We start from the raw sequence: 21,400 nt of genomic DNA, 5'->3' as shown, positions 1-21,400 counted from the left end.
TTTACTAAATTAGAGATAATTTTGGAGATAAATATGAAATAGAGATAATTTAGAAGATAAATAGGAATTAGAGATAAGTTTGGTGAAAGTGGGGGATAGTGGGAGAGGTAGTTTAGGAGAATAGAATATTTATGTTATTGGGAAAGTGCATATCATTGATTATTTTAAAAATAACATGGAATAAAAAATAAAAAAATAAAAAAAAAGAAAAAACTCCTTGATCATTTTGTTTTAATATATATGTATATATATATATTACTTTTGTTAATTTTTAATTTATATCTTAACTATAATATATCTAAAATTTAAATAAATAATATGAAAAAAAAAATTACATGCAATGCATATATCCAAAATTCGGATTGGGTGATTGGGTCTGAAGGGTCAGGATGTCAAGATTGGGGATTCGTTAAAAATTTAAAACCGACCTCAACCTGATGATGGCATGAGCCCCCTTTTACCAATGAGCTAGCTGGCACCTTCCCCTAATCCAATTTGAGTATTTAACATTGTGTTATTGATATCTTTAGGGGATTAATGCAAAGTTACATTATCTTAATTGCTACAGTTAACACATGCATGCGTTTCCAAGCCTATACTTAAATGCATCTGTTAAAAATTGATTGGCTTTCTGAATCCTGAGAGACTCAGTCTCAAACACCAATTCTTTAAACGTAACAGTTGCACCCATGTGACACCAATCCTATGGTTAAAGGCGGGTCCCTCGTATCGTATTAGGTTCGAAGGTCCTTTTCTGAATCGCTGCCCAGATAAGTAAGGAAAACATTAACATTTATAAATATCTACGCACAACGTTTGATTCCTTATAAACTTGTGTTTTTCTAGACTCAGAACAGTAAATTTCGCGCACTAGAGGTTAGAGCTCCTCTTCCATATCTTCAAGAATTCAGCTTTCCAGCTACCCATGTACTCGAATTAGCAGAAGGTGCAATTTATCCATGGCTTCATCTCCATTCCTCTGTTGTCACGTTTGCCCTTCCGATATTAGCAGAAATACCAGCAATTTCTTTAGAAAAAGCAGCTTCTCTGCATTTTCAGGAAATGGGGCTTGTACTTCTAATCAAAAGCCTCAATTTCGAATAACCCCATTTGTCAGAGCTATGTCTTCTGATTCAAAAGCTGGGAGAAAACAGTTAGAGGTATATTCATCCGTTGCTTCTACTCTGAATTTCAGTTTTCTTTTTTTTTTTTCTTGCTTGCTCGTGCAAATTTCAAGCCTTCTGTTAACTTGGTCGGTTGATTATTTTGTTATGTTTTAGATAGTTTATGATCCAGATGAAAGGATAAATAGGTTGGCGGATGAAGTGGATAAGAATACTGGACTTTCAAGGCTAAATCTTTTTTCACCTTGCAAGGTACTCATTCCTTTCTTCTTGTTCTTTTTCCTGTCCCTTCTCCCTTTTCTTCTTCTTCTTCTTGAGCTTAGCTTGCTTCAATTCAATTTAAATTTAGTATATTTGATGCGCAGATTAATGTTTTCCTCAGAATAACTAGTAAAAGGGAAGATGGGTATCATGATTTGGCATCTCTCTTTCATGTAAGTTCACCCAGGAACTTGTTTCGTTCTTGTTTTCTTTTTATCTTGGGTTTCTTTCCTACTCTTTTTGCATTTCAGGGCAATAACCACACCCTCTATTATAATCCCAGGCTATAAGTCTAGGAGACAGAATAAAATTCTCTCTGTCACCATCTAAAACCAAAGATCGTCTTTCCACCAATGTATCTGGGGTCCCACTTGACGATAGAAATTTGGTAAGTTCTATTGTAATTGGAGTCTTTACTTTCGGTCAAATATCTTGTTTTGTTTTTCTTCATGATTTTTGATGGTTTATGGGTTTGGAACTTCCTTTGCAGATTATTAAAGCCCTTAATCTTTATAGGAAAAAGACTGGTAGTGACAACTTCTTCTGGGTAAATGCAAATTCTATTAATCTTTGTCTGATCAATATTTATTCTTGAAACTACTTTCAAGTTTATTTCTTATTTAAAAACATTGGCAGATCCATCTTGACAAAAGAGTGCCTACTGGGGCCGGTCTTGGCGGTGGTAGTAGTAATGCTGCAACTGCACTATGGGCAGCAAATCAGTTTAGTGGTGGTCTTGCCACTGAAAAGGAACTCCAAGAATGGTCAAGTGAAATAGGTTCAGATGTTCCTTTCTTTTTCTCTCATGGAGCAGCCTATTGTACAGGCAGAGGTGAGGTATGTTTTCATCCACAGAATGTACATAACTCAATAGTCTTTTCCACATCATATTAATGCATGCTTTTTATGTGTTAAATATTCATATGGTTTAAAAATTCCCCTTCAAGCATCACTCTCCTGTGATTAGGCCCTGAATTGAGAGACTTAATGGACCATATAAACTATTGATGCCTTTTTGGAACAATTTGGTTCTTTCTGGATCGATTTTACTATTTTATTTCTCTTTCAAAGAATCTTTTGTTTGAGTTAAATCTTGTTTAATGAAATGGCTGGTACCTGTCAGACTCAAACGAAGGTTGTTGGCATGTTGCGATTGGTGATGAGATTTCAATTGTCATAAAGAACATATGTAGTTGCATTTGTAGGACATTTTAAGCATACATGGTGAAGAAGGTATTGCTGCTTTTTTATGGAAAAACTTATTTTTATTTTCTTATTTGCCATAAGGAAGAAATGACTTATAAGGTAAAGTCAGAATGGTTTCTTTACCACTTTATTATTTTGTACTTAGATTCGTGGGTTTTTGTTTCCTTATTAATCAAAGAGAAGGTGTCTCAATCGCACTATGTTGCTCTCTTGATGATACACTCAATTCATTTGGGTTACATACTATATTATAGAATTCAGTGCCTAAATATGAAAACTGATTTTGTTTACAAAGTGTTGCTTTACTATACTAATAAGTTTTCACTTCTTAGAAAGAATAGACATAGTGGAGGCCCTGAGACAATTGGCCATCAGTACAATTTACTTTCTCTCGAAAAAACAATCACATGTTTATATCCTACTAATATTTAGTGCATATGGTACAACGTAATATGTTAGAAACACATCAAGAATGTCTATCTTTTTTTTGTTTGTTTTAGAGAGGAGTTTATGATTCACTAGGTCAGTACAGCTGCTGCATAGATTCACTGCAGATTTCTTCACTAACAATGTCTGATTTCTTTGAGCATACTTTCAATCATTTGGCCACTTCTTCTTTCCCTTATATGTCTACCAAGTTGATTAATATACTAACAAATTTCAAATTGGTTCTGATCTCCCTCAATTATGATGTTCCATGTCAAATTTTAACTCCACTCATTCTAGAATCAATTAGGGAGATGGTTCATATTCATCCAATGATTTGAAATGGAAGAACAACTTTTCGGTGGCATATTTCTGAGAATGTTACACCATCATAGCTATTCTTATTTGAACTATAGACAGTTCCTTTTGAATTTGAAATTGCAGTAAAGATGTTATTGGGGTAACATGTTTGGGCAATATGAATGAAGTTGACACTATGGAGTATGTACTGTTCTTGTAGTATACATTCACATCAATCCATATGGATCACTTGATGTCATCTCCTGGATCTAGCTGATTGATTGCAGCCCCCAAAATGATATCCCAAAATGTCTTGAGATGTCCTTTGGCCTTCAGATATAGCATTAATGTTGAATTGAACTTTAGAATCTAACAGAGTTAAGGAATGTCGGATTCGAAAAACAGGAAAACTGAACTTCTGGAATTAACATAACATTTAATAAATGTACAGGAAATTAGTTAGCATATACTAGTGATCAATATATTGTATTCAAAATGGGATATATATATATATATATTGACAAATGCCAGATGATTATTCTGTAGTATATAATATATTCCACTAAATCAAAATCCAAGCTTTCCTACTACATTATTGTGGTAGTGAAACTCGTCTATATTAGATATTATTATTAAGAAACCACTCCATTTACTTTCAACTCTTCTTATAATGGTATTCAAATAAAAAAACTCTGTTTTGGTATATAATGTATTCAATTGGTGGTACCTACATGATACTATTGCTTTCTGGAAGTGGAATTTCAAATTAAGGAAACTGATGTCTAAAATGTGGCTCTGTTTACCAGGTTGTTCAAGATATTCCACCACCAATACCACTGGATATACCAATGGTTCTTATAAAGCCACAACAAGCATGCCCGACAGCTGAAGTTTACAAGGCACTGCTAACATGAATGTTACTTTTAATAGTAGCATTATCTTATATTTTGTTGTTCCATATTTATAATTCTAGGTTTAAATTTTGATTTGTGCAGCACCTTCGTCTGGATCAAACTAGTAAGGTTGACCCTTTAAACTTGCTGGAGAAAATCTCAGGGAATGGAATATCACAAGATGTTTGTATAAATGATCTAGGTATGAGAACCTTCACAATGATGTATTTTTTTCTTTGCATGTGACTTTGGTCAATCATCTATGGGTTTCTTATTGATTCATTCTTTGCAGAGCCTCCTGCATTTGAAGTCCTACCATCTCTTAGAAAGTTGAAACAACGCATCCTTGCTGCTGGCCGGGGACAGTATGATGCTGTTTTTATGTCAGGAAGGTAAATAGACACTGCTGTGCCTCTTTTATTGAACATCATTTGCAGATCTTTTGGGTATTTTCCAATTGGACATGGATAGAGAAATTTTAAGCATTGGTAGAATCCATGCTTAATACTGCATTCATCTATTTAACAATAAAGAAATGGGGGAAATACACATTTTTATTAGAAAGTTAGGATTTATATATTTAACGAGTTGACATGGATGAATGGTGTGGATGGGGAGGGAAGCTATATAAGTTGTGTTCAAGAATTCATCAGTTACAGGTTAAAAATACCTATTAAGGATTGTTTTGAAGTGAGAGGTAGAAGTGTGGTTTGATATCCTGTATTTAGAAAACTTATCTCGGAGAAGGAGATTCAGGATGGCATAGATCAATTCAAGAGATTGAGTGAAGTGGAGGTATCATCAAATCAGCAAGAAGAAAGGTCAGAGAAAGAATTCTCTATTGGGAAGTTCACTGTAAAGTCCTTTTACGAGGCACTCATCAGAAATCAGTTAGTTCTTCAACCAAGACCTGTTAGTGCCTCTCATTCTATATGTGTTTTGTGTGAATTAATTGATGAATCCACTTAGGGTATACTAATCTATTTCTCATTATTTGCTAGTAGTTGGGAGTATTTCTTCTCTTTGTTTCATTCCTGATGGATACCCAACAGGGAAACAATACCTTTCTATCTTTCTCTTTTTCTCCTCGGAAGGAAAAAAGTGGAAAGATATTGTTTATATGTGCAAGAGCAACTATGGAAAGGTCAGAAACATAGAAGTTTCTCTAGAAACAGATGACTTCAAAGTCATTGATTTAACTCGCATCTGTTAGAGTGACACTGATACATTGGATTTTGAATGTTCTTGATGTCTACAATGAATGATATCATGATAGGATGGCAAGCAGTAGTGGTACTGGTATCAACATCTGCAAGGAGGGATGTATTAAGTTGAGTTCTCAACCATTTCATCATATTAAATTGAACTTTGATGGGTGGGTCTTGCAAATCCTGGGAATTCTAGCATCGGTAGGTTTTCTAGAAACCAAAAAGAATTCCTTTGGAACATCAAGATGGCTGAAAGAAAACCATTTGGTAAAATGGGAATGGATGTGTAGGGCTAAGAGGAAATGGAGGATTTGGGATACAAAGAATAAAGTGGCGCATGATATAAGGCATTGTTGGGGAATGTGGGTCCTTCCAGAATAGGGGGAGAATTTAGAAATGGATATGGCCATATTGTTGCTTTGTTTTTAGGACCAATTGGTGTTGGAGACTCTATTAGGGCTGAGCCCTTAGCTGCAAGCTAGGGCGTGCAATTAGGAAAAGACATGAATGCGGACAGGCTAGTGATGAATCTACTTGTACTGTATATTCCATGTTTAAATAATAATAATAATACTAATAATACTAATACTACTACTAATAATAATAATAATAATATTATTATTATTATTAGGTTGTTGTTTGGGGTTGAGAAAGAGTCATTATGGAGGAGAGTAGTTGCTTCAAGTATGGGGGGTCAATTTCATGGTTCAAAATGTCCATTAATTTCCTAATATTTCCATTTCCATAGATGTTGGCATAAAACTTTACTGGAATTGGCATATTCTCAATGAGCACTACCATCCACTATGTGGACTACAAAAAGTATTAATGTATTATAAGATAAGTTGGTGAAAATACTGTAGATATGTGCAATGGCGGTGTTATTGCCCACCCAATGGACATGAGTACCACTTTGAGCCAATTGATACTTTTTTTTAAACATCAAGTCAAATTTTAGTTTTTGTTTGTGTAAGTTTATTTGATTGATTTGTTAAAATCGTTTTAATTTCCTATGAGTTAAAGTTTTTTCTTGAACTCATTCTATCTTGTAGTTTTGACTCTCAAGGTTTAGGACAACTTCACAACATATTATTTTGTCTACAACCTTAATTTCTTAGCTTTGTTTAATATGATTTGGAGATAAATCTAAAAAAGTGTGTCTGCGCTTCTTTTATCATTTAATAAAATATCATTCTATAATTTTACATATTCCACAATGTTTCCACCATGTCAAGGATGTATCGGTCCAATATGCCACCGTATTGGCGTGCATCATATAATATCGCCAAATAGGGTATGGTACGCACCAATATGGAAGTGTATCAAACCCGAAATTGACAATAAACGTGCCTAGTGGTTCACCATAAAAAAGAGAACCTGGCGTGGTTTGAACCTAGGTCATCCAGCGTGGTTGCACCCAATAGTGCATACACTTTTAACCACTAAGCCATCTTTTACTTCATGATAATAACTAGGGCTGCAAGTCGGGCCGGGTTAGGTCGGGTTGAGGCCAACCCTAGCCCAACCCTAAGTTCTAAACCCCCAACCCAACTTTCAACACTAACCCTAACTGAATACCTCCAACCCTAACCCAACCCAACCCGAAGTCTACTTCGGATTGGGCTGGACTTGGGTTGGGCCCATTCCAACCTTCTTTTCATCCCTTAAAATCTTGTAGAACTTCTTAATCTAAAATCTTAACTCGATTTTCACTACATATATTATGTTTTATTAGTATTTGTTGGTTGATATTTTTTATTGGGTCTCTATGTACAAAATTCAGAAACAAAGTTTGAAACGACTATAGTTTATTATGAGTTATGACTTATAATAGATCTTTTATAGGTAGCAAGCTATGGGTGGCAAACAATAGAGAGGAAATAAAAAATGAAGTATTCAAAAAACATAAAATATGTTATTGAGGTTCTAGTATTTCCAATTAGGATTAAGTGAAGCGATTATCTTAAAAGAAATAAATGATAATATGTGATGGGGGTTATACAACTATCATGCATCTAAACAAATCAATGTATATATATATATATGTGTGTGTGTGTGTGTGTGTGTGTGTACTATAGAGTCGGGTTTGGATTGGGTTGGGTTGGGTTGCCCGAGGGGTCAACCCTAACCCAACCCGAAGTAAAGATTGGTTCATAAATTTCAACCCTAACCCTAACCTGAGCATCAACCCAACCCAACTTTTTCAGGTTGGGTTCGAGACAACCCAACCCAAGTTGTAGCCTTAATAATAACTTTAACTTTTATTAACATTAGTGTCTACATGCAATCTAACATACACTTATATTCAACAACTCCAACTACAAATTAAATAAATAATATTTAAAATTAGTATTTTATAAAACGATGGAATAAATAATTTATCAAATCCACATATATATCAAACAAATGATTTTTAATTTTGAAAATTTATACAAATAATAAAATAATAATAAAATAATTATTTTAATACTTAAAATGTATAAAATTGCACATGATATGTATCTTAAAATTTTTATAAATTATAAAATATTATTTGAATTTTCATTAAATAGCATTGTATTTATTATTTACAAAGATAAAATATTGTTTATAAAATATTTGAGAATATAATATAAATTGAATCTATCAAATACACTAATCTACATTTATATAAAAATAATAATTTTTATTTTAGAAATTTTATAAAAATAAAATATTAATAATGGAATAGTTATTTTAGTAATTAAAATTTATGAATTTTCATATGATATGCATCTTCAAAATTTTAATAGGTTTGATATATTTTAAGATAAGATTATTTATTTTTATAAATTATTAATTGATATTTTGACTTACATTTTATAATGACATGTTTAATGTTTAAAAAAATGAAAATATTGTTTACCAAACATTTGAGAAATAATTTTTTAGATGATTTTTGTTAATGGTAAAAATTAAAAATTATAAAATAGAAAAAAATTGATATGATAATTCAAATATAATAGTTGCATATGTTTTGTGCCTTGGACTTTAATAGAAAACGAAATAATAATGGCTTTGTACATGTATTGGTTTGTAAAAATCCATATAATGTGTCTTCGACTCTTGATTGATGCATTATCAATAAAATTGTATATTTATAGAATTTGTAATATATTAATTGTACAATACACTAATCTACATTATTGATGCATCCTGTTATATTAATTGTAATATATTTCTTCATATATACCATTACAATATGCAATTAATATATATTTATACATTATTTATAGTTATTGTGCCATTAAGCTTATTGTTAATAATATATTTATAGAATTTGTACATATTTCCCTATTGTATCCAAGCGTTCCATATTTTTTTGTGTATTCATACGTTTCCCAAGCGTATCCATATCCAAATTGTACAATACGATATCTGGTACCGAACTTTAATCCTTACACCATATCTATAATTTTTACAATATTTCCAACATGTTTCCTATATTTGGATACTGGCATTTCCACCGACACCAACATTTAAACCTTGGTCAATTTTGGGTGGGATAGAAGAAATAAGATCATCCTATGGTGTGAGTGTTTGGAAGGGCATTATAAATTTTCATTCAGCTTTTTCAAACTTTACATCATTCAAGATTGGGGATGGTGCAAGTATTAGGTTATTGGGAAGATGAGGGAGTTGATAGACCATGTATCCAAGGTTGTATACATTAGTCCAATCCATAGCGGTGTTGGGCCTATAAGATGAGGATTTCACCACAATGTGCTAACCGCTAATAATATTATCCTTTGAGAATGGCACAAAGTTCTCTATAAGCTTTAATCCAATGCACCATTTAATCATGTTACTCTGAATGATGGCCTCCTTGGGCTGATGGTTCTCCTTGGATATCATTGCATTCCTTTTATCCAAAATACCAAAGAAAGGCAGCTCTTGTACACTTCCATACGATCTTTCCTATTTCTTGGTTGGATTGAAAAAAGAGCTCTTAAAAAGGATCCACCTACATCTATAGGTAGGGACCACCTACAATTAAAGAGTGCAAAAAATGAATCACCTAATGGAAGAACAAGGACAGGAGATTAATAGAGAGAACATAGATTCTCCACTTGCATTACAGAGAAAGCATTTGTTGAGAGAGACAACAGTTAGGACTCTCCTGTGCAACAGGGGAAAAGTTGTATGCTGGCTTGATACTTGAAATAGCTACATTATGCTATCCTAGATCTTGCACGAAAACCACTAATTCAGTTTTTCCTTTATTTCTCACATGTGTTTCATGTTGTTGATAGCTGCTTGTAATTTTATGGTTGTTGATATATTTTATGCAGTGGAAGCACCATAGTGGGAATTGGTTCTCCAGATCCCCCCCAATTTGTATATGATGATGATGAATACCAAGAAGTGTTTATATCTGGTAAGCCTCAAATCTTTTATTCTCATCAGGAAAGCTTTTTATTGTAGAAAGAAATAGAAAGGACGTAAAGTTATGTGGAGCTATTGACACTAGAAGTAAATGGGGATTACTGGGAACCACCATAACAAAACTATCCTGCATATACTAGGTACTCAACTATGAAAGCCCAGGCCCCAGAAGCAACAGTAAGTAACCAACATCAAAGACAACTTGCAACCCTAGTCTTGGTCTTTTCTTTTCTCTTTATAATGATATATTGACACGCCAACTTGCAAAAATTAGACAGCTGTTCATTAGATGGCAATGCATCTACTTCACACACCAGTTACCTCCATCCCCCTCTTCCAAAATGTCTCATTACCACTCACATCTTTTTTTTTTTTTTTTTGATAAATGATTACCACTCACATCATTCATAACCATCGAATTTCCATTCCTGTTATTAATCGAACTTCATTTTGGTATGCGTTTGGATAAACAATGATTTCTCTTCAAATTCAATCTCTATATCCAGTCTGTTCATTAACAGATGGTCCTTCAACTTATTTGAAGTGACATATGTCATTTTCAATCCCTCCATCACGGTATTCTCCTCCACCTTTCTGGCATAAAAGACTGCTTCCTGCCATATCTCCTGGAGCCAAGACCCGAAGTTCCATAGAGCACTGTTGTGGGTTTATATTTGAACAAAATTTTTCCATTTGTAGAAATCCACCTTAACAGTATTCAGAGATCCCAAGATGATAACCATTTCTTCGGAAAGACTCATGTCCTATTCTCAGGGTAATTAGTTCATAAAATGTTAATACATTTTGGGGATCAGTTTGAGGCTTCTCTTATCAGGAGGCATTCTGCACCAAAATATTCTTTAGCGTCTTGTCATCATAGAATCTGTTTTATGGTTGAGAATGAAACCAAAGTCCAGCTTCCTTCATGGATAATTAGAAACCCCCAGCACAAAATCTAGGTTCTACTCTGTAAATCTCTCTCTCTCGAAAATAATTTAACACTATTGCTCCCAATACTGCAGAGGCATACTTCCTCACTCGCACGGAGGGCCAGTGGTACACAGAACCCGCATCAACAATAAGTTCTTGCGATTCCCCTGCTGACCTTGCTTCAACCATTCAGTAAATTCATGATTTATATAAGGAAATTTCAAGTGCATTTTATACCCACTTGATGGATAAATTTCTCAAATGAAGACATCTTAACTTTCTAGTACTTCAATCTATGCCATCGTAGGAAAATTTAAACCAAAATGAGCAAACTACAAATCCGACGGTAACAAAAGGTTTCAATAGGCTGCACACTGGTTTCAATGGACTAAAGGGACAATTTTTCCCATCCAAGTGTCAGACTAGGGGTGTCAATTGGACTGGGTTTGGTTCAATCCGATCCAGTCCAATGCGAGTCCATTATAAACGGATCAGGTCCAATCCAATCCAATGAATGCTTTGGACCAACTTGGACGGGTCCAATTCAATGTATGGACAGTTAGGACTGGATTGTTTTCAACCCAAATCCGGTCCATTGACACATATTGTCTTATATCAATGGACCAGATATTGACTTAATCGAACCCACTCCAACATAAATTTGTTAGATGGACCAGCTCCAGTCGAATCTAAAAAATATTTTGGACCAGATTGGTCCAATCCAACATATCTCATTGGTCCATCCAATCTGGACATTGATTTTGGACTGGACAGGGACCAATCCAAAACAAGTCCATTGACTGTCATACAATTTCCCCCGAGGCGAGAAAATTACCTAACTAGGATATGGGTATCCTATTAACCAATTTCCCCCCTCAAAATCCCAGAAAACAGACGGACCTCTCCTGCTATTGCCGCCACATCATAGACCTCGTTTAATTCTTCCTCCAAGTGGTTGGTGATGGCACGAGTTGGCTTATTCGCCAGTGAAAGATGGAAGAGCAAATAAAAAGAAACCAAACAATCACCCAAGACTAGATTCTTTCACTTTGATAAGCATCAACAATCATCAGCAGGGCATCATAGGAAAGAACCAAGATCAATAGAAAATCCAACCCACTTTTTCTGTCTTTTATCTTTTCTCTATCGTTCCAAGTCTTCCCCCGTCCTAGAGAGAAGGGGAAGTAACAAACTGCCTGGGTAGGCTAAAGAGGTCCTTCCCCGCAAAAGGTGATGTCCACTCATGAGAACCAGCGGAAGACGTCGATGATGCATCTGTTGCTGCCACCCCACCGTCCTGCAAGCCCGCAATGCAGACACCATTAGTAGTGGCTGACCTCATCACAGGCTTTGCACCTGCAGAAGTTGCTGATGACCACGAATCATACATTCGGCTGTTGTTCATAAATGACGCAAGCCCCAACCACAATCCATTCGGCTTGGAGGATGACGTTGACTCCAATGTCCAGTCTATGTTGGTGTAGTCACATTGTGGCATAGAGCCCCCTGTGTTCCAGTCCACCGGTGAATTTGAGCCTGATGCCCCCGTTGAACCCCAGCCAGAGAAAAGCCCCAAAGAAGATGGCACAGCAAGTGATGAAGAAGCCGACCCTGTAGTGCTCCATGAACCACCCCAGCTGGTTGTACGGGGCTCTACTGGGCTGGAAGCAAAGGGCTGATACTGAGATTGGTAGAACTGTTGTGAGCTCATATTGCTTGAACTCAGACTTGTTGGAATATGCTGTAAACCCCCACTAGATTTCATTATTTCCACACCTGCGACACTGTTTGAATACCATCCAGCACTCACAGGAGGGGAGGCATTGATGCTTGTGACTGGGTTCGGCTTTGCATTAATTGATTGTGGGCGCTGCATCATGATGACTGGTTCTCTCACTGCTCCTGTTTGTAGGTTCTTAACCTCACTACCAACAACCACATACCGAGCTTCAGCCTTTGCTGGTGGAGATGAAACCTGCAAAGGAGATGCCAAAGAATATGAAACAGAAGGGCTTGACCCCGCACTTGGCCACCTCTTCTCTGATGATGTAGCCACTTGTGGCCTCGCCCACTCTGACTTTGGCTGAATCTTCCTCAATGACTGCAAGTTCTTATTTGCAGGTTCTGAAGATGTCACCACTGTAGGCACCGCCTTTGTGTAATTGAAATCCCTTTCATCCCTTCTCTGTTGTATTGTAACAGAAGGAATGGGCTTTGCTTGCTGTCTCACCAGATTCTGAGTGACAGAAACTGCAAGCTTACCACCATTGGCCACCGGGGGATCACCAGTTTCTTCTGGTTTTGGTGGAGCAGTAGGTGCTTCCTGTTTCTGAGCCTTCAGGGTTTCTGCAGCCTTTTCCAAATCACCTTCACAGGCTACAGCCACTCTTTCTACTTCCTGCTTTGTGCACTTAAACCTTACCTCCATCTCTGCTATCCGAGCAAGCTCTTCAGAAATATCAATTTTCAGGTTACTCCCACCATCAAGGTTAGAATCCTTCTGCTGAGCTGCTTCTTCACCTCCCTCAAATAGCCATGCAACTGATTCCTCTACCCGGCCTTCATTCAATATAAGGGCCATTGTTGCCCGCTCAGAAGAGAATCCCATAGCAACAAGCTGTTGTGCAAGTGCTTCCAGTTTCCTGGACATGAGATAGCCACTGCACCGCTCATGCAACTCCTGGGCCCTCCTCTCCCTCTGACGCTGGTGCTTCCTCTCATTCTTCTGCCGAATCTTGTCTCGTTTGTCATTGTCAGAGCCAGGTATTGCTTCCTGTCGGACAGGTGCACTAGTTGTTTTCTCCTTCTGCTGGTCTTCTGACTCACCAGAGCAACTATCATTGTTTGAAATAGAATCATACTCAGCCCCAGTCCCAAGTGAGCTTCCAGAATGCTCGTCTGTCTCATCTATGTTTCTAAACCGACCACTGCTGTGGGGAGGTGGAGAGGAAACAACAGGTGCTGATTCAAGGGTATGGAAAGTCCCTGATAATGGATTATATGCACTTGCTGGAATTCCATTCCCTGTGCTCGAAGCCGTAGAAGGCTTGGATGAAGCCTTCGGCTGCTCCTTAGCAGATTTTGAAGAGGACTTAGACTTGGATCTGGAGGACGGAGACATTTCTCTGGATTCCAATGGTTGAAAAATCCCTGAAATGTTACAAAGATACGGTGTTTATTCTTGAGAAATGGTACCTCAGGATCAAAACAAACAATTAAATAAATGCATATTTTCACAGTTTTGTTGAGGGTGAAAACTTAACTATGAACAGCAAACTGGAAAAGTTATTGCATTCAAATTCATTTCACCTCTTTTTTTCACTTTCATTTTCAACTTTTTTTCTCAGCACATGTTCTAGGTTTCTAATTCACAACATCAAGGTTGTGACAAGCAAAATCAGTTTTTCATGAGTAAATTTTTGCTTGTAGGACCTATACTCGGTACTTCAAACCTTGTGTATTTTTGCTTGTAGGACCTATACTCAGTACTTCAAACCTTGTGTACAAGTATAATCATAACAGACAATTCACTACTTTCATGAGTAAATTTTTGCTTGTAGGACCTACCTATACTCGGTACTTCAAACCTTCTGTAGAAGTATAATCATAACAGACAATTCACTACAATATAATATGACGCCACTTAGCAGCCAAGAGTATATGAAAATAAAAGAAATGAAATGAAAATAAAAATGAAAGAGAATATTTTGCTAAAAAAGCATTTTGATTGGTAAGAAAAGTAACAGGAAACCACACACCAAAGTAGAGAAACAATCTGACCCTTACCCTGCAATCTGATTGTATAGAGATTTAGCAGAAAACACTCCTCACTTATTCCGCTTCTAAACGCTACTATCCTCTTGGCCTGAGTTGATCTGCACCTTGTTAAGCATCACATGAAGCTATATCAAACAACTGGGGAAAACACTACTTCAAGGCCTGCCCTTGCACCAAACATCAGTCCAAAACCTGACCTTATTGCCCTCTCCTATATTATACTTGATTCTCTCATCAAATTCAGATCTTGCATTTCCATTCCTCTTCCAAACAGCACAACCATTGTTGGATGTCACCTCCCTTGAACCCCAGTCCATATCACTTCTGTACATCCTTCCACAGCCCACCTTCGCCCACCTTCCTGGTTACCAAATTTCCACAGCCACATACCTAGCAAGGATTTTCTTCACACCTAATCCCCCTTTCTTTTTCGAAGAGCAAACCTTCTTCCAACATACTTTATGGATCTTCTTCATTCCTCCAGCCACCTCAAAAAAAATCCCTCATCCTCCTCTCAATAAGCCCAACCACCTCACACTGATTAAAAGTGCGCCCCCTCCCCCCTGACAGGTATTTAGCCCTCCATAAGGCTAACGTTTCATCAAGCCTCTCTAAAATGGGATCCCACAGACAACTGGACATACACTTCCTTCCAAAGGGAAGCTAAAGATATTTGGATGGTGAGGATCCACTCTTGCACCCAAGAGTGTCAGCCAACTCCTGCAAGTTATCCACCTGCCCTACTGCCATGATTCCACTTCCCTGCAAATTAATTCTCAATCCTGATACCATCTCAAACCCTACCAGAACTCTTTAAGAACTTCCACTTCCACCCGTTCTTTAGAGTCGTCACAGAGAAACAAAGTACCATCTGCACACTGCAGTAAAGCCACCCCCTGACTTTGCACCTTGCACTCAATTTTCTTGCATTTTCAGATAGAGAGAAAATATATATACTTAAACTAAAACTTTTGGAATCAATAAAATCCCAGTGTGTGTAAAAAAATAAACACATTCTTAGGCCAAAGGCCAAACAAGCACTTATTAAGAACTTGAGAAAATTTTAGAATTATCTATAATTCTCACTCTGTGGACAACCAAAGAAATATAATTATTTGTATCTGAATGTTCATCTTAGATGTTTTCTCAATAAATTCCATCTATGGGCACCTCTCTGCAGCCAGTCCCCCTCGTTTCCCAGCTCATGTTGTTTATCATTAGTCAATGCCACCAAAGATTTCATTTCCGATGTGGACTGCAGTAGGGGAAATGTCTTACTAGGGACAAATTAATCTTTAAAGGGGTGGATATCCCTTCCACAAGCTGTGTTCTGTGCTCTGGTCCTCTCAAATCAGCATACTTATTTCTGCATTGATGGGTTAGCTACAAGATTTGGATCTTCTTCCTTCAGCAACTCATGTCTGTTGGTACTTCCCAATGATGCTTCAGGACGCAATAGCTTGCCGGTCCATCAAAGGCCTTAAGAAAAATGGGAAACCTTCATGGCATGCTCTTCCTTCTGTGATTATTTAGGAGCCTATGCAAGGAACACAATACGAGGATATTCAATAACAAATTTGTTCAAAAGGAAAAGTTGCTGAGAAGGGTTGTTGCTTTGATATTCTCTTGGACTTATATGCTAAAACCTCCTTCCTTCTGTGATTATTTATGAGCCTATGCAAGGAACACAATATAAGGATATTCAATAACAAATTTGTTCAAAAGGAAAAGTTGCTAAGGGTTGTTGCTTTGATATTTTCTTGGACTTCTATGCTAAAGCCTCTCAGGGATTTTTTTCCCCTCTTCCTCCGGCTTGAGGGATTCATTTTTTGCTTAGATGAATATCCAATGCACTTTCTGGTAACTTACGTGTACAGCTCACTGTACTTGGGGCTTATCCAATATATATTAACAAAATGCATTTCTTTTTTCTCAAAAAAGTTCAATTAGGTGTATTTGCAATAAAAAACATGTTTACCAAATACTTGCATATAAATGAATGGTCCAGCTGCTACACAAAGTGTTTGAGAAAAAATATAGAATTTAACAAGGTTTGATAATTTAATGTTCGTGCATTTTTTCTACATTTGTTCAAGAATACAAAATATTATGAAAAGTTAACAAAATTCCACGATATTAAAATTCCATGATTTTTAGGACCCAATACTAAAAAATGATCAAATTTTGCCTTCATGTTTAGCTAGGGCTTTATTCATTTCCTAATTAGTGGTCTATAAGCAAAAAATTGTCAACTGGAAGAAAAAATATTGTTATTTTCATAAAGAAAGGTCAATAATATCGAATTCCCAAGGCAGAAACTTCTTGTAACTATACATTAGGAATTTAGGAATGAAGGTTCTGCCCAAGGTTCAAAGTATTGATACAATACGCTCCATATTGAGCATATCGTACCATATCTTTGGGTCCCGATACACCTGTTTACAGGTGCTTTTGAGAACCCATTTTTTATTAAATAATATATATATATACTTAAAACTGATTTTTGAAAAAAAAGAATAAAAAAATAAAAGGCGCATCACTTAAGGTACCGATACACAGAGGTAATATCGATACTTTGAACCTCAGCTATGCCTAATCCTTCAGCAACCTAACTTGTTTTCTTCTTTTAACTAGAAATAAATCCAAATTTCAAAAACTCAGTAAGACAATGAATTAAAAGATTTAGACAGAATGTATTAAGAAAGATCCACACACCTCAGGACTTCATTTCAGAATGGAATATTATAGATGTTAAATGAACTACTACCTATAGTAGACACTGTGAAACCAACCCATGCCCCAAGTTACACAGATGACAAATAAAGGAAACTTCTACACATATCAGCAGACCAAATTTAAAACAAACAAATAAATAAATAAATATTGAAGTGTCATAGGCTTAAAGGCCAGATTTCCCATTCACAGAATCACCACACCACAAAAAATAGAGGTTATGGGCACCATGGAAAAAGAAAATTGTAACTTAATCCTAGAGATACCATCATTCTCTCTTTGCCCTGTACTGCTGTACAATCTGAAACCCACTTATTTTTTTTCCTCAAGGTGCAACAAAGATAGCCAGCAAATCAATCATTTCTACTGTGTCGTTTTCTATAATCTTTCTTATATTTACCATCGTCCTAGACATCTTACAATTAGCATTCCCCCCATGAAGCATGGCTGTATCATGCAAAGCAATTCTGATAAACCATTCTTAATATTTGTCAACCACCCCTAACAAGGTTACTGACATAAATTACTTCTATCCCAATGACTGGCATTATCTGTATACTTTCAGACAATCAGCTCCTTCAGATGCTATTGATGTCTGTACTCTGTCGTTATCAACTCTTATGAACACAATTACTTTGGAGATTCTTGTGGGACTCACAAATCACAATGTACCTCACTAAATTCTAACGAGATTTGACTGACTTGTATAAGCACCATGTATCAATAATTATCTTGCAGAAAAAGTGATCATCAAAGAAAGAAAATTGCTCATGGAAAGCAACTTCAACCCCAAAATGCATCAACATTCACTTTTGTCCTTGAAGCAAGCTCACTGTACTAGAATATAAACAAGGCATTTAGAAAATAATGTGCAGAACTATGTCAGACTCAACACACTTAAAAACTATTAAATCCAAAAGTTCCAACTTAGGAAATACCAAAAAAAGCATATGATGCCTCTTCAGAGAAGTTACCAATTGACCATTTGCACAATAATAATTAAGTACGATTGGCTTCATGCTATGCTTATCTAAAGGTACCCTACAAAGCTAAACAACTTTCTGGCTTTGGTCATTCTAGAAAAGAAAATGTAGCTCAACAATGGCATAACATGATCTCCTTTTCACTTTTAACAAAAACAATTGGAGTCTACCCCAAATTCAGGATTGCTGCAATTCAGAGTTCAGTCATTCCAAATCAGGATTGCAGAACTTCAAAATAGAGTTACTGCCTCAATGGCTCAACTCTCTAAATTATTATTCATATGAGCAAAGTGACGGAGAACAATTAGACTACTCCCCAACATTAGGTTTCACTAGACATGTCAGTAACCTTCGGAGCAAATTTCAGTATAGATTGTACAAGAACTCATTATGACTTCTAGATACAGCCCTGTTTTTAGTTTCTGGTGCTTCTTTTGCATAAATTAATATCTAACAAAAGAAGATGTCAGAGGATCGCAGAACTCGTCTGTTCTCCATCTAACGAAACAAATACAATGACCAACTACTGGATGCGTCAACCAATATCGCACGCACAAAGTCGTTTTTAGGGCAAAAGACATAGGGACATAAACATAAACCCTACAACTCAGAATCCCAATCACTATCCACGTTGAATCTCGTCCCAGCCCCGTCTATTCAATGTCTCATAACCAAATTTTCAAGCAGAGAACAAATAAAAAAAAAAAAACTAAAACCCCACAATTTCAAAAGGAACGCTACAGTCCCGAATGGCAGAATAACGAAATCATGCGGCATCCACAAAATCGATAAACGAAAATAAAACGTAATGCAGAATAACAAACTCCATCCCACTACATCGCACAAGAGCCCTAAGCAAAGCGCCATACACGGTCCACAAGATCTCTAAACCATCCCCCCCCCCCCACAATAATCATCAAAAGAACCAGAGATCATATACCAAAAACCATAAAACTTCATCCCAGCCGACTCCGCAAACCTCCAATGGCCGAAACACCAAAATCCCCAAAGGGATCCACCACCGACATCCAAAGACAAAATCCAAAATCAAACACACAAACGAAGACATCGTAGTCCAACACGAATCCACCACCAAAACACAAGAAACCGCGAAACCCATTCGGCCGCGAGATTAAGACACAATTGAGGAAGAAGAAGAATTAAGAAACTAACCTGGGGAAGAGAATCCGATTGCGCGGTCCTTCTTCAACGGCGATCTGGAACCGAACCTTGAAGAGGATAAAGATTGCGAGGCTGGAATCGAAGGAAGAGGAAATTAGGGTTTTGGGTTGCAAGATTACGAAGAAAAAGAAATAACAGGAGGGGGTTGGGAGGGTTTGTATTGTATTCGCTATCGTAGCTGTCTCTTCTCGCTCGTTCGCTCTCTCTCTCTCTCTCGTTCTATGTTTCTTCTTTTTTTCTTATTTTTCGATTTTATTTTTAATTTTAATAATTATTTTTTTCGCTGTCTCTCTCTGTCTCTGTGCGTGAAAGAAACATTTGTAGCGAATTAAATGGAAATTTGGGATCCGTCTGTTTACCTAATTAGGGATCGGCCCTTGGGATTCCGCACCGAATGGGAAAGTCGCCAACTAATGACTCTGTTAAAATCCCCGGAACTTCGAATTCCTGGGCACCACCACACTGTGCAGGGGCGAGGAATCAGAAATGCAAATCTCTTTTTTTTTTTCCCATTCTTCTTCTCCTTCCAAACTCTAATCAAATAAGATAAACCCTAATCTGAGGGACCTAAAAGGACAAAACCCCGTTTTGTTTATTTTTTCTGAGATGGTGGAGTGTTTGGTGATTGTATTGTATATAAAGGTCATTTTGGCAAATGGATGTGGGTTCCTGGTGTGGGAATTACAAAAGTACCCATGGAAGTATAATAGAACATGAGCAGGGTACCACTCCCATATTGATGTTCTGTTGCCAGGCCAATATTTGATTCTCTGGTGGTCATCATTCTAAGCTGTCGGCTTGTCTATCTAGGGTAATTATGTTGGTAGAGGGTATTTTGGTCACTAGATGTGGATGAATGGGATATGAAATTACTATTGCCCCATGGACTTGATTCTGATGGGTCCCATTATTTGATTGAAAAGGTTATTTTAGCAACAGTGTGTGACAGTGATATTGTGATAGTAACGGTAATAAATAATAATGATGCAAAGCTTTAAAGGTGTTATTGTGGTAGGAGTAAGTATTAAGTGATAAAAGTGTTAAAAAAAGGAAGGAGGAATCAACTTATCATGGATGGTAAGTAGGTGAATAAATTTAATTGGGGATGGATAAATGGATTTATGGGCCCATCATGCATATCATTTTTTTTCAAGTTCATGGAAACATTAAATAAGAGAAATCAGAAAATCTCTATAGGTATAGGGGGTTGTTAGACAACATGGTTGGTTTTGTTTTTAAAAATAAAAGTAAAATTGTATTGTTTTTGTTGAGTCTAGATTTGTTCCTCATATAGTGCTCCTTATACTGACCTTATAGCATGTCCCAGCCTGCAGTCAAACCTTGGGAACACTCTTGTACTTGTATGTTTTTATTTATGGGGAGATGTTCACAATACATGGTGGGATGTGGTTATGAGGCCAGTGTGAGGAAACAAACAAATCCCAATTTTGGTTTCAAAATAAAACCAACCATAGTGTCGGACACCCTCTTAACTAATAGAATCTCTCTTAGTATATATACTATGAAATTAATAAAGGGAATTTGTCTAAAACTCATCATGAGTTTTCAGCATTTCTCTTAAACTCACCACAACTTTTCAAAACGTCTAAAACTTACCATGTTAGTAAGTTTATTTTCCAAAACTCACATTCCGTTACTGCACCATTAATGTTTCTTAACGGAGGTGTCCTTGTCAGCATAAATAACATTTTTTATGACCAAATCACCCATGGTGAGTTAGAGGAAAAGGGTCTTTTTCATTTTTCAGTTTTCTTTTTCTTTAACATTTTAGTGTTTTGTTATAATTTCTAATGTTTTTTATAATTTCTGTTTTTTTTTTACATTTTCTATTTTCTATAATCTATAAAATTTCCTGTATTTTTTGTTATTTATTTGCAATTTCTATGTTTTTCTATAATTTTTGGTGTTTTTTCTACATTTTTTATTTTTTGATTTAGTTTTTCAATTTCTGT

The 21,400-nt window shown here is 36.4% G+C and overlaps 2 protein-coding genes across 6 annotated transcripts; one reads left to right on the top strand and one right to left on the bottom strand.

Annotated features, from left to right (window-relative positions):
* The first annotated feature begins 738 nt into the window (after positions 1–738).
* CDPMEK (4-(cytidine 5'-phospho)-2-C-methyl-D-erithritol kinase) lies at positions 739–16,284 on the top strand. Of its 4 annotated transcripts, none has more exons than XM_088954640.1 (11): positions 739–1,160; positions 1,281–1,376; positions 1,490–1,558; positions 1,669–1,773; positions 1,876–1,932; positions 2,022–2,222; positions 4,124–4,216; positions 4,313–4,412; positions 4,503–4,602; positions 9,729–9,814; positions 9,963–10,148. In XM_088954640.1, the coding sequence occupies exons 1-11, from the start codon at positions 960–962 to the stop codon at positions 9,974–9,976; spliced, it is 1,122 nt and encodes a 373-aa protein (XP_088810766.1). In that variant the 5' UTR covers positions 739–959; the 3' UTR covers positions 9,977–10,148. The 4 variants fall into 4 exon arrangements, with proteins under 4 accessions (XP_088810766.1, XP_088810765.1, XP_088810763.1 ...); XM_088954639.1 differs by lacking the exon at positions 9,963–10,148 and adding an exon at positions 15,979–16,284 and having other exon boundaries at positions 769–1,160; XM_088954637.1 differs by lacking the exon at positions 9,963–10,148 and adding an exon at positions 15,710–16,284 and having other exon boundaries at positions 769–1,160.
* On the bottom strand, positions 11,759–20,029 carry LOC148845509 (Ubiquitin-associated/translation elongation factor EF1B protein). 2 transcript variants are annotated; one of them, XM_088954634.1, is made up of 2 exons: positions 19,419–20,029; positions 11,759–13,902 (listed from the first exon to the last, which is right to left on the bottom strand). In XM_088954634.1, the coding sequence occupies exon 2, from the start codon at positions 13,871–13,873 to the stop codon at positions 11,921–11,923; it is 1,953 nt and encodes a 650-aa protein (XP_088810760.1). In that variant the 5' UTR covers positions 13,874–13,902; positions 19,419–20,029; the 3' UTR covers positions 11,759–11,920. The 2 variants fall into 2 exon arrangements, with proteins under 2 accessions (XP_088810760.1, XP_088810761.1); XM_088954635.1 differs by lacking the exon at positions 19,419–20,029 and adding an exon at positions 14,539–15,710.
* Positions 20,030–21,400: the final 1,371 nt, after the last annotated feature.

The sequence above is a fragment of the Nelumbo lutea genome, chromosome 7 (assembly GCF_056320005.1).
Source record: "Nelumbo lutea isolate HS-2025 chromosome 7, American lotus-T2T, whole genome shotgun sequence".
NCBI classification, from domain to species: Eukaryota; Viridiplantae; Streptophyta; class Magnoliopsida; order Proteales; family Nelumbonaceae; genus Nelumbo; species Nelumbo lutea.
This window is presented reverse-complemented; position numbering and strand designations above follow the sequence as displayed.